At 31.6% G+C, this 16,353-nt stretch overlaps 1 protein-coding gene across 1 annotated transcript in view; it reads right to left on the reverse strand.

Annotated features, from left to right (window-relative positions):
- Nucleotides 1–4,121, reverse strand: part of LOC132735460 (uncharacterized) — a gene marked incomplete at its 3' end in the record, with an annotated part of 28,392 nt that extends 24,271 nt beyond the window's left edge. Inside the window, exons 1-2 of the mRNA XM_060722418.1 lie at nucleotides 3,723–4,121; nucleotides 2,373–2,477 (exon numbers count right to left, since the gene is read on the reverse strand). Coding sequence (XP_060578401.1) covers nucleotides 2,373–2,477; nucleotides 3,723–4,080 — 463 coding nt within the window. The remainder of the gene's footprint in view (nucleotides 1–2,372; nucleotides 2,478–3,722) is intronic.
- Between the last annotated feature and the right edge of the window lie 12,232 nt (nucleotides 4,122–16,353).

A 16,353-nucleotide genomic window follows, 5' to 3' on the forward strand; every position in this document is an offset into this window, starting at 1 on the left:
TAGTATAATATTATACTAAAAATAACTGACTAATTTTTTCTCATTTTAATATCATCATTATTATAATTTGTTTATTTTTGTTATCATTATTATTTTATTTATCTAAATAAATATTATATTTTTGCGCTATTATTTTTTTTCTAAAAAAGGTGATAATTAATGTTAATAATGATTACACTTTAGGTAAATGGATAAGTATTTTGTATAAATAGATAGCTGATTGACAATAATATGTTACTACTAGCTTAAAAAATATAATATCAATATCAGATTTAGATAGCTTTTAACTATTTTCTTCTTATTTTTGTTGTTTATTTACTACATATTTTCATTGTAACAATATGATGTATGATGGAAAATGTTAAATAAAGTAACGAATTGTTACAAAAATAAAACAAATGTTTGCTTTATATTATTTCTCTCCATTTTGTCGTTGATCATATCATCTTCAATAAAACAGGGGTAAACCATATATCATGAAACATTTTCATCTCCATAAATAACAATCAAAGGCAAAGATCATACTAACGTATGAGGAATGCGATGAAAAATGTATCATGCATATTCATTTAATTGAACAGTATTAGCCCATGTGCGAACACTATACTATTTTCGAAGAATGAACTGCATTAATGACAGTATTACTTATCCTTTTAAAAGTATAAGAAATATATTCTTCTTTGTATACGTATGTGTTCATCAAATAACTCCGAACAACCATTTCCAACATTATCATTAGAAAATAAACCCATATAAAAGGATAGAGGAATATCATCCGTAAAACGGACAGGTACAATGCGTTTGAGGTTTAAAAGATAGGCGAATTGTTCTCCTATGTCAGCCAACACTCTATCTCTCTCTCTGCATGTCAATTTATTGCTGAAAAAGTGCCTTTAGGTCGACCCCCGGAAAAAGGACATCTGGAATTTCCTTTTTTATTCTGGAACGCATTATATAATTTTTAGTTATGTAGATGTAACATGTAGTTATAAAAGATTTAACACAATGTAATAAGGTAAACAAGATTGATAATTACTTATAAATCATGAGAGAACTGACTAATGCTACTTACTTGTTGTTGTTGTTGTTGTTGTGTTTGTTATTGTTGTTTTCTTATTCGTTATTTGTTTCATTTTTTGTAGTTGTTGTTTTGTTGTTGTTGTTTGTTGTTATTTAATTGTATGTGTGTTTGTAAGTCTGTTTGTTAGGGGAGATATTGAAAATGTTTTCTGAGTGTTTAACTCAACTTCTACGATAAAATAAGTATGACAAATTATTGGTAGAAGTACACAATAATTATACTTGACACTGATAACAATCATTGCAAAGCTAATGGGGGAACTATTAGCTGGGGAAATAAGACACGGCCTTTCATGCTGTGTTTTTATACAAAATATTAATATACAGCAATAAAACTATGATTGCGGAACAAATTGCAAAACCGTCGTGTTTATTGTCAATTGACACGACCAGTATAGTAATAAAAGATACCAGTGAGTATTTGAGTAATGTTAATTCAAAACATAGATCTTTGTCTGCATCATTAATGGTGATTGCATGTATTCAATAGTCTATAAAAGCTTTACATAAGTCACTTTGTTTCATGACATACTAGGTAACCATATTATGATAAAAATATTGATAATTCAAATGCAAGCAAAAGCTTGTGACTGGTTTTCTTTTAGATTTGTCTATGATATTACATTAACAAGTAAAACAGGTTTATTTTGAAATTATTTTTTATAGAAAATGTTCATCGCAGAATTTTCAGATCATAGTTCTGAACTATTTACATTGACAAACAATTTTCATATAGTTATAAGTACATTTTAAAAAATGGTTTACGCCCAGCAAAATAGTAAGATGTGTACAATTTAATGTAAATACGCTCAAGAAAACAGCACAGAGTGTTAGCAATGTGTTGCTTCAAACTTTTCATAAAATGTCCAACTGAATAGAATGACATTGTTTTTGCGCTTTAACGTATATTTATTATGCTATTTTATATATGTGAATAACAAATGCTTAATGAATGTCTTATCTAATTATTTAAGTAGGTAATATCTTGACAATAATGTTTGATACGCCTTATCATTTTTCTGACAAAAATTGAGACATTTTCGACAAAAGAAATATGCACACCTTTCTTTCACATCTTTCTCTATGTCTTTAACTGTAGGAGGATTGCCATTCGGCTGGACTGTATCACACTCATTAAAGGCGTAAAATTGTATTCAAACTCGACCATCGGGCACCTTTTGCACTCAATACCACAAGCGATACAACCTGCCCGAATATCACGCTCATGCACCTTTTCTATATAGGTAAAAGGAAAATAAGGAACGTAAAACAACATTTAATACTAGTTTTACCAGTGTCGTCTTTGTTTTCTGTTATTGAAAAGCCAGGAAGATGACCATATGACATCCATGACGTAATTTCCGGTAATTCGATTGTCCTTTCAGATAATGTAAATCCTGAAAACATTTATGCCATCAGTTTTTGATAATGGAAATTATACCAAAATATCTATGTAATTATGTGTTTGACATAAAATTTATATATCAAGAAGAGATAACGTTTAAAAGTCTATTGTTCCCCACCTTCAATAAATAAGGTCAGATTTTCTATACTGACCTTATGGTAAGTTGATTGTTTACTGAGACGACATCTTTTAGGCATTTCTTCCTAGTTACATATGTACTTAGTCATATTTGCTACTCAATAAATAGGTACTTTAAGTATATATGTACCCACTAAATGCAAAGTTTTTATCCAAAAAGTTTATAAGTCTTATGCCATTTGTTAAAAAATATGTAGGCGTTTTGTCAGATTTTAAGCCTCTTTACTGTTAGTTGACATGCAATTTCTGTTACTTTAAAGTATCCTTGAAACTGTGATTTAGTTTTCTCTAAGTTATCTTGAATTTGTAAAGCTATTCATTTTAAGTTATATTCATATACCAATAACCCAATTGTCTGTAATTTATATCTTATAACAATCATAAACGTATTCTCTTTAAGTTATGTCTGATACAGAGTACTCAATTGTATGTAAGTTATATATAATTACAATTATAAACGTAATCACTTTAAGTTATGCCTGATACAAAGTACCCACTTGTCTGTAAGTTTTATTTAATAACAATAATTAACGTATTCTCTTTAAGTTATGTCTGATACAGAGTACTCAATTGTATGTAAGTTATATATAATTACAATTATAAACGTAATCATTTTAAGTTATGTCTGATACAAAGTACCCACTTGTCTGTAAGTTTTATTTAATAACAATAATTAACGTATTCATTTTAAGTTCTGTCTGATACCCATTATCCAATTGTCTGTAAGTGATATCATATTGCAATAAAAAAGTATTCACTTTAGGTTATGTCTGATACCCATTAACCCATTGTCTTTAAGTTATTTCTAATAAAAATAATGAACGTTTTCACTTTAAGCTTTATCTGATACTCATTACCCAACTGTCAGTAAGTTATATCTTATTACAATAATAAACGTATTCACTTAAAATTATGTTCGATCCCAATATCTGATAAAAAATAAATCTCATTTACTTTACGTTATATCTGATAACAATAATAAACGCATTTATTTTCAGTTATTTCTGATAAAAAATAACACCTGATTACTTAAAGTTATATCTAGTGACAAAAAATCCATTTCCTTATGACATAGCTAAACAATATCATAATCACTTACCAATAGGACAGTCCTTCCCGTCACCAAATATAGAGTAATGTGCATTTGGCCAAGTTGACTGGTTCATTTTTACAGACTCGTCTTTAATTTTGAAGCAAAAGTTCAGCCTCCATTCATAAGCATTAAATGGTCCCCGCAAAATGCTTTGTCTAGCCCATTCATCAGGGGGCAAAATTGGTGAGCAAATATGCCTTTTTGTTTCATTCGTTATCATGGCGTTTTCGGGTTTGATGTTTTCAATGTTAAAATCGCAGTAAGACACCGACGTCATTATATGAGGCTGTTTCCAGGTGAATGAGATGTATCCTTGTCTCCAACCCAGCCGGCCTGATTCTGGGCAGCCAATGCTTGGGATCATCAGAGCGAATGGTCCTGGTGGCCACTCACTGGTCTCATGTGTCCAACCTACATGTTAAAAAGTGTGTGCATTGAGAGACTTATAATTGAGCATCGTTTTGGGTGTGATACAAATATTACCAACAGTCTTTGTCATCCATCAACTTTCAATTGACATAAATAAAAGTTAAGGAGAGTCAATATCTTACAGAGTTATTGTGCGTATTTTCATTTTTTATTTTTGAATAAACTCTTCTATGTCTGAGAAAAATAATCAATGACAGATTTTAATAAAATTGCTCCTTTTTATAAGTAAAATTCACGATCTATCTGAAAGAATTCGAATTAGGTGTGTTGGGGTGGGGAGGGGGTCACCCGATTACAAGATTAGCACATTTCTGTTTCATTCTCGAACGATTTTAGAAAGCTGTCTCCATTTTATAGCGCGGCAGACCTATTTATTTAGGCATTTTGCCTTTCAGTTACTATTATACATTACTAAATATGTGTCAAAGGAAAAAACTTAATTTGTATAATTTGACATTATGTTATTAATGGCATTCACGCCATTTAGTTTGGCATTTCATATTCAGTTTGTTCAAACACTATATATCACCATAAAAGAATTAGCTCAATTACTATCATTCAAATTATTTCCCCAAAGTATATGTTACATTTACACTTTCCAATAAAAATGGTAGTAAAAGCGTAAAAAACTGTCTTCTTCTGATATGATTGGGCTTTAAATGAAGTTATTTGGCTGTGTGAACGTGAACAGTGGCATGTGTCGACTCTTGACATTTAAAGTTTTTCCTGTCTATATTGGCACCGCTGGTATTTGGAAATTGCTTCTATTTTGGTAGGAATAAATATTTGACTATATCTTTTATCTATGCTCACTAATTCTAGTTACACTCCATAACAGTCATCAAAAATGAAATATAATCATGCTTGCAAACGTTGCGTTTTCTAGACGTTGCTTTTCCTTGATGGTCTATACACGATATATTGTTTTTATGCCGTTTTTATTTCTTTTACGAGGTGCAATAATATTGTATCAAAACCTATTTTCATTTTGTAATTATAGCAATATCGAAAGGTATACATAAGACAAGTTTTTTTTTATTTATTACGTTGCATCAGTTTCCTTTCAATGATGATGTGGTCCGAATACTCTGAGTTTCGTGAAGATGGAGTGCATCAGTTTTTTAAGCAAGAATGTACCTTTCTGATTTTAGCTGTGTATGCGTGCGTGTGTGCGTGTTTGTAAATGCGAGAAATATTTGTCTGTTAAGGTTCCAATATTTTTATTGATTATTCATTTTTAAGACATGACTTTTATTTGAAATATTTGTCTTTAAACGTATTTCAGTGAGGATCCGCGCAGTGTGATCAGGATCCATGCTGTTCGCTATCGGTTTCTTTACTTGTTACAGAGTTTGTAAGCGAACAGCATGGATCCTGATCAGACTGTGCGGATGCGCAGACTGGTCTGGATCCATGCTGGTCGCAAACCCACTATGTTGGTTTTGTCGTGACGCTGCTCAAATATGTAATTAAAAAAACTATAGAAATAGAATTAATACCTACTGGATTCACTTTCATACTGATCCATTGGTATACAGGTTGTGTTATCCAGTCCACAATACATGTAATCAAAATCAGAGAACGTTGTAGCTGCGGCTGTGTTGACTGAAAGGCAGAAACATAAGTATAAAGAAAGCAATAATTTAAAAAAAATCAAAAAATATTAGTTAAGGTAGTGATAATGTTAAAGCGACACTATGCTCATTATATTGCTGTCAAATTGAATGGAATGGGTAAAATAACATATTGCAACGAATGGCTGTGATAACGGTGATTTGTCGAAAATTGATAATGAAAAATTTGTGTCATACAAAATGAAAACTACGAATAATATAAAAGGACTGCCATCAACAACACCATATACTTTTTTAATATCAGACACACATGTTATAACAAGACTATTTTTTTCTCCTCTTGAAATATGGGTAAATAAATCGGGACGGGTATATACCTAGTTAATAAGTAACATGTCTATGTTTGTTTGTTTGTTTGTTTCATTTTACGCCTTTTCCCAACAGTATTTCAGTCATATAGGCGGGTAGTTTCCTAACCATCGTTCCTGGAGAGTTACACCAGTACTAGACTACCTTCCTCCGCGCTTAACTACCAAAGCATCTCCCGGGGATCGAACCCACGCCAGAGAGGTAACTGGATTAGAAGTCATCGACTCTAACCCCTCGACCACGGAGGCGGTCTAAAATGTCTATAAATTTAACACAATATACTAAACTTTGTAGAAGCTTGTCAACCTCATCATTTGTAATTGACTGGTAAATAGGCACGTTGGGCCCGGTCCGCAGAAAACTAAATTATGTAAGGAGAATTAGATCACGTGGAAAGCGTGGACAAGTAAGGTTTTTCATTGACTAGTGAATATGTTGGAAGAATTAAATCACGAGTAAATTATAGTAGGAAACGTACTTTGTTATTGACCAGTGCCCGATCACTCTTTTTTAAGAATTGAGGTTTAATGTCTCTTGAAACAAAATAATTCTTAAAATAAGTCCTAGAAAAGTCTATTGAACTAAGTCTTTAATCTGCATGAAATGTTAATTCCAATTTTCGCACTGACAAAAAAAAGATATGATCATAGTTAAATGCAAAACGATTTCGGACAGTAAGGTGTTGTAAAATCAAAGCCATGAAATAGAAAATATTGATATATTAAATGCATCTTATAATTATAATAATTATAAGGTTACAATTTAATAGTATTAAATATCACTTGTATTCATTTATAACAATCATATATTACAGTTCACTAAAAGTAAACATGGCCATATTAATTTGTTAATTAAATTATAATAAAGGATCATACATGCGTATTTACTTGCAATTTTACACATAATACTTGCTGCAAATTAAATTGCGGCCTGTACGTTGTAAATTGTTAATATAAATAGAGGATCTTGAATGAGTGTTTATGTTGTATTGAATTTATTAAACGAGTCATCTGAAAACAATAAAAACGAGGCTCTGCCGAGTTATTATCGCTTTCAGATGACGAGTTTAATAAATTCAATACAACATAAACACGAAATTAAGATTCTAATTATAACATGACCAGATACAGCGCCGTCATAAACGAAGAAAATAAATTGCTGTGCCTTTTTCTATATAAGGAGAAATGGGTCGAAGTTGTTATACGGTTTCTGACCCTCATGCGCTGAAAAGAGTAGTACCAGTTTAAATCAGTTTTTTTTAAGGAAAAATTATTGTGCTTACTGACATATAATATCACAATTATTTCGTCAAATTCATAACATGTTTTACAGCAATAAGAAGACTTAATATCATTCAATTGTAAAAATATCACATTGTCAACATCTTACTCATGACGTCACTGTTCTTGATCACCGGCATCTTGCATATGGACTCGAATTTAATCACTATCGCTGTCTATGTATCGTGCAAGTTTGGGGCCTGAATTTTGATTTAATGTGGATTCATTTTGATGAACATGAAATGTTCCACCATGTATGGGAGCGCTGAAAATACTCTGAAACCCACCAGATACATGAAGATTAGACCTTGAATCGGTGTTGACATGTGCTGTGTTATGGTTTAACTGTGCAGAATATGAACACGGATATGGAATTGGATTCGCTCGATTGTTTTCCTTTACATTGGAATGAAGGATGTCGGATATGTGTCTGTGCTGATTCTGATTTATGTGAGTATAATTGTTGATGGATTCTATATTCTTATGACCGGATATTTGCATAATTTGGTTAGGAGGAATGTTACTGTCGTTCAATTTTTGAACAAGGTATTCTCGTGCACTGTGATTAGTAAGGCGTTTACTTGAGTTTAAACCCGAATGCTGAATCATTCTCTTCATTATTGATCCTAGTTTGTTGATTCCGACTGGATTTCGTTTGAACCAGGGATCACGGGTTGAAGGTAAGTGGATAGTTGTAGTTGCAATATAATATGGATGGTCAAATTCAGAATAATTCATTGGACGTTTTTCAGCGTTCAATTTGTAAACGGCAATCGGGCATCGATCATGATTTACAGCTTTTGCCCACATCTTAGGTTTTATTACCCTCAGATCTCTCGAATTTTCACCGGACCTTGTTTTGGTTTGTCTCTCCGAAAATTGCAAGTATTCATGTCCGTTATCATCGGCCATTAATGAAACATCACCCAACACATATCACGATGTTCTTGACAACTTCTAAGTCCACAATGAATGGTATTGTACAACCAAAGTGTTTGAAGGATAGTGTCCGGTGTTCTTGTGCCAAGTTGGTCTGAGTTCCATAAATGGTCTTTATCTTTGTCAGTCAGCAGTTCACTTTTTTTTGGCAAGTTACCCCTCCCATCATGTTTAAGCTGTCGTTGTTTCATAGACAGTGTCTCTTGAACTGTCGCAAATCCAGGGCCCAAAGCAATGGTTTGTTCATAACCTTTACGACGTAACTGCCAATCAAAACTATATATCATTCCGCGCAGGACTGAAGGCTCATACTCGTCTCCATTTTGCTTTCTGACACTGACTAAAAACCGGCAAGGTAATGAGGACAATTCATTTTCTGGAATTTCATAAATTCCACGATTTTCGTTTATCTCAGGTTCTTCAAAGAAAGATTTCAGAATTTTCAAATCATTAACAGTTTTTATGGGAGTGTTTTTATTACTTTGCTCGTGGTTAAAGACGTCAACATCAGAGTCAGAGACAATAATAAATCTGGACCTTGGCCGTGGAGTCTGTTCAGACATAGCGTTCATCTCGTCGGTAGGCACAATCGTCAATCTCTCCCTTTCAAGTTCATCTTCAAAGTTACTGTCAACTAGCCTGACCATGTAGCTCGTGGTGAACCCGCGGTAAACTATCTCAGTGACGATTCCAAGGCCGATTTGACAGCGCGTAGTGATAGTGAGTCGGCTCATTAGCATATTTATTATACTAGTGTATTACTGACCCATTTAATACGTGAAATAATGAATGGGTTTACAACACTCCTGTACCGTGGGTCATGTTAAAAATTTATATCTAACAATTCCACAATCATAATTTATCGTGATTTTCGGGCGCGCAGTTTTCTCGCAGTGGTTCATTATTTCTTTGTTTACTTATAAATTAGAATGGATACAATATAAAAACGATTTGATTTAACAATTAAACCTTGTGTGGAGGCAAACATTGATTTTTAGAAATAAACTCTCAGATACTTCTCTATGACGTGTTATTAATGTGATTGCCCTTGTCGGTACATCAGGTATAACACAGTTGTACATGATATTTATAACAATGGCAATTTATAACAATGGCAATAGATACAAATTACGATAAAATATGATACAGTTTTTTAATTAAATATGTTATTTTATATTAAGGTGTATGATACTTATAAACGACAAAACTGTCTGAAATGTACGTGTGATTTAGTAATGCCAGATAAATCGGTTATGTTACAAATTGCAATTTCCATATCAACGCCAAACCATTAACGGTTATACGTGTTATCAACTTACTGATATCAATCAGCAAATATATCGCTTCGTTTTTTTCATATCGAACAAAGAAATTCTGTCACATATTGCCATTATGACGAGACTGAAAATATTGTTTCTAGATATTCATTCTATTGAAAGAAAAATGTAGGTTTATGCCAATGACTCCATTTTCTTAAAATAATCAAACACTACTTGTAAATCCTGTCAGGCTTATATCTTAATCTTTTTCAAAATAATTAAGATAGTTAAATTTTTCATTATCTGTTTTCATATTTTCATGGTTCGATCTATGTAAAATTCTGGATTTTTTATGTGGTTATGTAACAATTATAGACCGCAGTGAAATTTGTTTACAATCTTATACTATAACAGGTGTATCAAAATTTTAAAATGAAATTTTTCTGTTAAGTTATAATAATATTACAGAATATTATCACTATTTAAATCTTTTCTTTTAGATAAACGTATCTACAAAACTAAAACTAAAAAAAAAGAACGTTTTAAAACAGTTATTAACAAAACAAATAGGAAGACATATCGGAATGCAATAAAACTAGTGTCATACATATGATATTGCATTTATTTTGTCAATGATAAAAAATAGAACGAAATTTTGCAATTTCTTTCCCTGATGAAATAACTTCCATCTTTGAATGTTGTAATTTAAAACATTTTCGGCCGCTAGAATTTTTTTCAAGCAGACATTGTTTATTTATTTATTTATTAATTAATTTATTTATTTATTTATTTATTTATTTATTTATTTATTTATTTATTTATTTATTTATTTATTTATTTATTTTTTTATAATGTACAAAATAATAATTATCTGCATTTAAGCACAAATATTAATTTTAAAACAATAAATGATTACCCCATGCAGCGACAATTGAGCAACACAGAATTATCATGAGCACATAATATCCTTCCATCGCATCAGTGAGATTGTTGTCCGCCCGAATGTGAAATAATCGGAATAATGTATCCTATATATACACGTGAACCATTAATTATGCACAATGGGGCGCCTGTTCTAATAGTTGTCTTTAATCAATAGGTTTTGCAAGAACAGTTTTTCATTGCAAAATAACTTTAGCGTTGCTATATATCTGCAAATCCCCAGAGAATGATTGGATTGGTGAGATTGTGTTATAAAGTTCATCGTTAATAACTGAAACATTATTAATGATCTTGATATAGACGTGTATGCGAATGAGTCTATAACAATCCGGTGACCGATTACTAGAAACGCAAGCTAAATTAAAAAAAAAGATTTAACTTATATGAATGATTGGTATAAATACCGGCGAAGAACCGTTATCCCATCCTACTGCAAGTAAATGATACAACTGTAGGAAATGTTGCAGTTCAAAAGTAACATTCATGTAGATAATAAATTATCACATCATTATCTGAATAATTGTGTATGCGAAAAAAAAAAGTAAATAAATGTTAAATAAATAAATAAAATGAAAAAAATATAAATGCAAAAATTACCCTTTCTAAGCATATCATCTTTTACCTAACTGACGATGTGAAATAAATAATTTAATTATATCACAACATGCACATCCTTCCAGTGCTTGATTATTGTTGTACGGCACACACTCCTACATCAATAAAGTAAATTCAATCCAAAAAGAGCTTCCAAAGTAATACCTAATAGACCGATACGTTCACCAAAATTAGGTTATTTCAATTAACTTAAATGGCTGAAATTCAATTTAAAGGTGTAATACCACAAAGCAATTATTGTTTATAATTTTTTTTTGTTTTTTTTTTTTATATATATAAATGTAGAAACTTTGTGGCTGCGTTTTCTATGAGTGAATTTTTTTTGTTTATCTCTCAGTGAATTACTTAATTCCGTGATTCTACTCAGGTGCCCGTTTGTACCTCAAATAATGTACCGAGGGGCTCTTGAAGTCTCCATCCGATAGTAAAACTGGAAAGTGCCATATGATGTCCTACATACTGTGTTGATGCGATGTAAGACACAAACAAAATTGCCATAGTTTGTAGGCCGCTAAATAATATGGAGTTCGCAGATCCTAGCTTATATTGATAAACGCGTTGTTTCTAATTTGTTACTACATAGTGAATTATCCAGTCAACCTTTCATGTGTACTGATTAATTGATGTGAAAATACCAGAAGTAATTTTGCATGCAAACGTCACTTCCATTGAACCGCCAAAATGAACGTTAAATAAGGACGAAAACAGGCATGTGATCATTAAAGACCAATTATTCCTTTAGAAATTATTTTAATTTTATTTCTCATAAGCTCTTTTTATTTTTGGCTGCCTGTTGTAACTTCAAAAAGTTATTCATTTGGGCAATTACCTTTACTAATCTTTTGCTTCTGTTACAATAAGAAGACTAATCTTTAATCGGCATCCATGCAGATTCACGGGGGGGGGGGGGGAATCATGTGACTTTGTATAGTAATACCCACGAGAAAATGGCTACTGCTGAGCCCCGGAAAGTACCTTATTATGTTAAATTAAGGTAACAAACGTTTCTTAAATCAAAACAAAACCTAGCGTATCATATGCGCGGTGATTTTCTTCAAATGACAATACAAAGTGCATTATTCTTAGTTTTGTGGTTTTTGAGAACATTGTTTAAATTGTGTGAAAATTGCACATTCAGCGATAGTAATTCGCACGAAGCGATATAATTTGGTACCAAAATCAATGAAAATAAGCTTACTTTCTGCACTTAAGACACCAAATCAATCTTTTTATTGACATCTGTTATCGTAGAAGTCTATATAAAATATATTTTTGAAGGTATGTAGCCTTCAAATGTTCTTTGCAAGTGAATAGTAAGCAAAAGGAACAATTTCTAGATAGTTAGTTGCCCGAAAACAATATAGTAAGTTTCACGCAAAGTTTCCCTTAGCATACATATACATCAAAAGAAAGTTAAAGTTCATATGTAAAGAGATAGAAAATGCTTATTTTAGTCCATAGGACGAATGCTTAATTTGTTGTTTTTATAATATATGTAATGAACATTTGATTGGAACTAATATTACACGGCTCAGTGTTATTTTTCTGTTGCGATAGTAGTTCTTTGACCTCTGCAGTGTCAGGTGTGTCTTGGCTCTAATTTTACTGTAATTATAAAACAGATGAAAATAAAATTGCTTGTTATTTGGTATGGTGATTTTTATTTTGGTTTTATATGGCGGTATTTGTTACATTTAGTCACTATGTTACTTAATTTATGTAAAGATATTTAAGAATGAATTCGCAAGAACAAAATAACTTCTTACAAAAAAGCAACAGCAACAACAAAAAAACAATGATAAATGATTCAAGTAATGATTAAAGTGACATTGTCCCTCAGAAATCCATATTGTTTTAATTCTTAAGAAATGCCAAACATGTGTTCAAATAATGGATGACACGCATGATAGTATTTTATTACACCTGAAAAAGGTAGCGCTGAACATTAAGTGATGTGTCGTAAAAGAAGCAAACTGTAAACAAAGTAGTATTTTGACTTCAATACAAAATGTTTATTCACTAAAGGTATACCAATTTTTCTGTCACCGTAGACGGAATATACTTGCAAATTGGTAACCAAAAGAATTATAAGATAGTTTTGTCACATTTTAGTAAGCTTTTGGAAACTGTGCGTGAAACTTACTATTTTGTTTCGTGCAACTTACTATCCAGAAATTGTTCGTTTTACTTACTAAACACTTGCAAAGAACATTTGTAGGCTACAGTCCTTCGAACAAAATTTTATATGGAATTCTACAAGAACAGATGTCAATAAAATGATTGATTTGGTGTCTTCAGTGCAAAAATAGAAGGCTTATTTTCATTGATTTTGGTACCAAGTTATATCGCTTCGCTGAATGTGCAATTTTCACACAATTCAAACTATGTTCTTAAAAACCACAAAACGTAGGATAATGCACTTTGTATTGTCATTTAAAGAAAATTACCGCGCATATGATACGCTAGGTTTTGTTTTGATTTAAGAAACGTTTGTTACCTTAATTTAACATAGTAAGGTACTTACAAGGGCTCAGCAGTAGCCATTTTCTCGTGGGTATTACTATACAAAGTCACGTGATTCCCCCACCCCCGTGAGATTACAAAATATGCATACTTGAATAAAGTATTTGATATTAACCTATGAAAACGTATACTGACCCTCATTATACTCATAAAATTGAAAAATAATATTAGTAATTTCAATTAAGTTTTGCTGTTAAACAAAAAATTTATATCAATTGACTTGGTTTATGATATATTTAAAAAATTCAAAGAATGAAAAAGTAAAATTCAATTTATGTAACGTAAAAGTTACATAAGCACAATCTTTTAAGCGGTAACATTACACTTCGTATTGTTTAAAATTTGTGAAACATAATCATTGGATATTACAATAATATATATTGAATATATATATATTTAATAAAATATTATAAATTATTCTCTCATTATATTCTCTAAAAATATGCAAACCTACGGAAGCGTATCAGGGCCTACAGTTGGATAGATGTTTTGCGCTAAGTCGACTTATTTTTATTCGCATTGATAAGATATTTTTGCATTTCTCTATAAAATTTACCGTCAAAGATGATAACCTTTTAGGCATTGTAACTGAATTTTTCTCGATACGCTTGAAGCTTTTGTCTCTTCGACAAAATCCTGTCGAAACTTTGTAAGTTCACGACTTTACTGAAATATTTAATAAGATGCAAAGACGTTACTTGCATTGACAAATAGCTCACGTAATTCAACAAAAGTGTTTTGGCAATTATTAAAAACTTCTACGTATTACGTTTTAATCATAACGTCTCAATAGAATGTTTTATGTATTACGTATTAATAACGTCTTCATAACGTCTTCATGCAATGTTTTTGGTCAAAAAGAGAAGAAACAAGTTGATATGACGTGAAACTTTTAGATAAATGGAGGCACTGATAAGCTTCCGTACAAACCGTTTTTGTTAGTGTTAAGGTGTATGTGCGTGATAGCTGTATCTTTAATTTGTATTTTAAATGCGCTGTATTTTTTATTAAAGGTAAAGAAAAAGAATAAATGTATAATTGTATTAAAAACACTTCGTAAAAAGGATCCTTAAACCAGATGTAGTAGAATTATTTAAAACTAATTCTTGCAAGTAAATAAAAATGTTTTACCATACCTATGGTGGCTGATTCGTGCTGTTCGTGTTTTCGTTCCGCAACCAACCCATTTTATTTCTTAAATCTCGCTCCGCGCCCCCGCAGGACGTAGTTTTTTTTTTATTAAACTTCACCCCGTGCCCTCGCTAATAAGCATGTTTTCGCTCCGCGCCCCCTCCATTTCAACTTAATTTTCGACTTTTCGCTTGGCGGGGTCGCGGGGCGAAAACACGAATGACACAAATCAGCCACCATTCAGATCAGAAATCCGTCATCTCTACCAATACACCACGTCTCACACCACTACTAAAATGACCTTATGACTGTGAAGCACATTTATGAGACTGTGGCAACATCATCGTTTACAATTGCTTCATATATGGTTTGAAATATGTACATGCAACAAACAAGAAGTTTGCATATTGAAACAAAATGGGTCATTTCTATATTACCTTTACTCTGGACCGAATCACTTGTACCTTTTTAATATTTAAATGACTGTAACTTTACTTACAGATCATTTTCACAAATCCGATGTGTCCGTTGAGAAGGGTGAAAACTTCTGAACATGCTGAAATCTTGGCAATTCAAGGATAATTTGATCTTAAAAATAGTCTATTCAAATATCATAACGTTTTTACTTCAGATTCTATTATCTTGTTACTATTGAATTTAGTTAGATAGTAAGTGCGGCTGTTAACGCTAACGATTTCAGAATAAATGAAGGTTTTGCTTCGAATTTCATTCTTTCTCGCGGTGAAATATGGACTTTAAAATAAATTTCATACCGTCAGTTGTTCAAATGCCTGTATATTATTAATTATAAAGATTTTTTGACAGGTTATATGACCCTTTATATACTGTTGTTTGAAAATATATTTCGAGTCGCTAGGCAAACAACCGTTTACATATACGCAATATAACATGCCAGAAATATTTGTAATGAATTTAAAACAGAGCAAGCATATTTTTTTAAAGAAAAAAGTGATAATGCTTCAAAAACTTACAGCAGCCGTGATTGTTTAAAAAACTATATAGACGTCACGATTATCTAATGAAAAGCGACGTTACAAATTACAGAATTATTAATACACGTAAGGGCGTTGCTAGAAGTGAATAAAAGTTTCAAAAGCGGATCAATAGATAAGTTGTTATACCCTGAACTGGTAATCCAAATGCCTTGAGTTTGTTCTTCAACCTATATACACACAGTGCTTTAATTTTAGAAAAAGGCAATACACTATATATTACACCCATGTATCACTATAATGTATTTAAGTTAAAGAAGTACGAAGGAAATCTCTGGACATGGTTGTTTCCGTATCTTGCACCATTAGCAACAAAACAATAATTAAACTGGCAACAGTTACCTTAAAATGATAGAACAGAATAGTCTGACATTATTTTGTTATGCCTTATTTTGAAACATTTACGAGTTGCAATTTTATAATATGTTAACGTTTGATTCACTTCAAATTATACAGATAGGTGAGGGCTTTCTGATGTAAACAAATAAACCCTTAGTTGATATAAAACAAATATACGGAACCTCAAATGCCGTCATGACTTTATTATTATTTTTTTCTATTCA

The sequence above is a fragment of the Ruditapes philippinarum genome, unplaced genomic scaffold (genome assembly GCF_026571515.1).
Source record: "Ruditapes philippinarum isolate M1 unplaced genomic scaffold, ASM2657151v2 ctg1342_1_1_1_1, whole genome shotgun sequence".
Taxonomy (NCBI): Eukaryota; Metazoa; Mollusca; class Bivalvia; order Venerida; family Veneridae; genus Ruditapes; species Ruditapes philippinarum.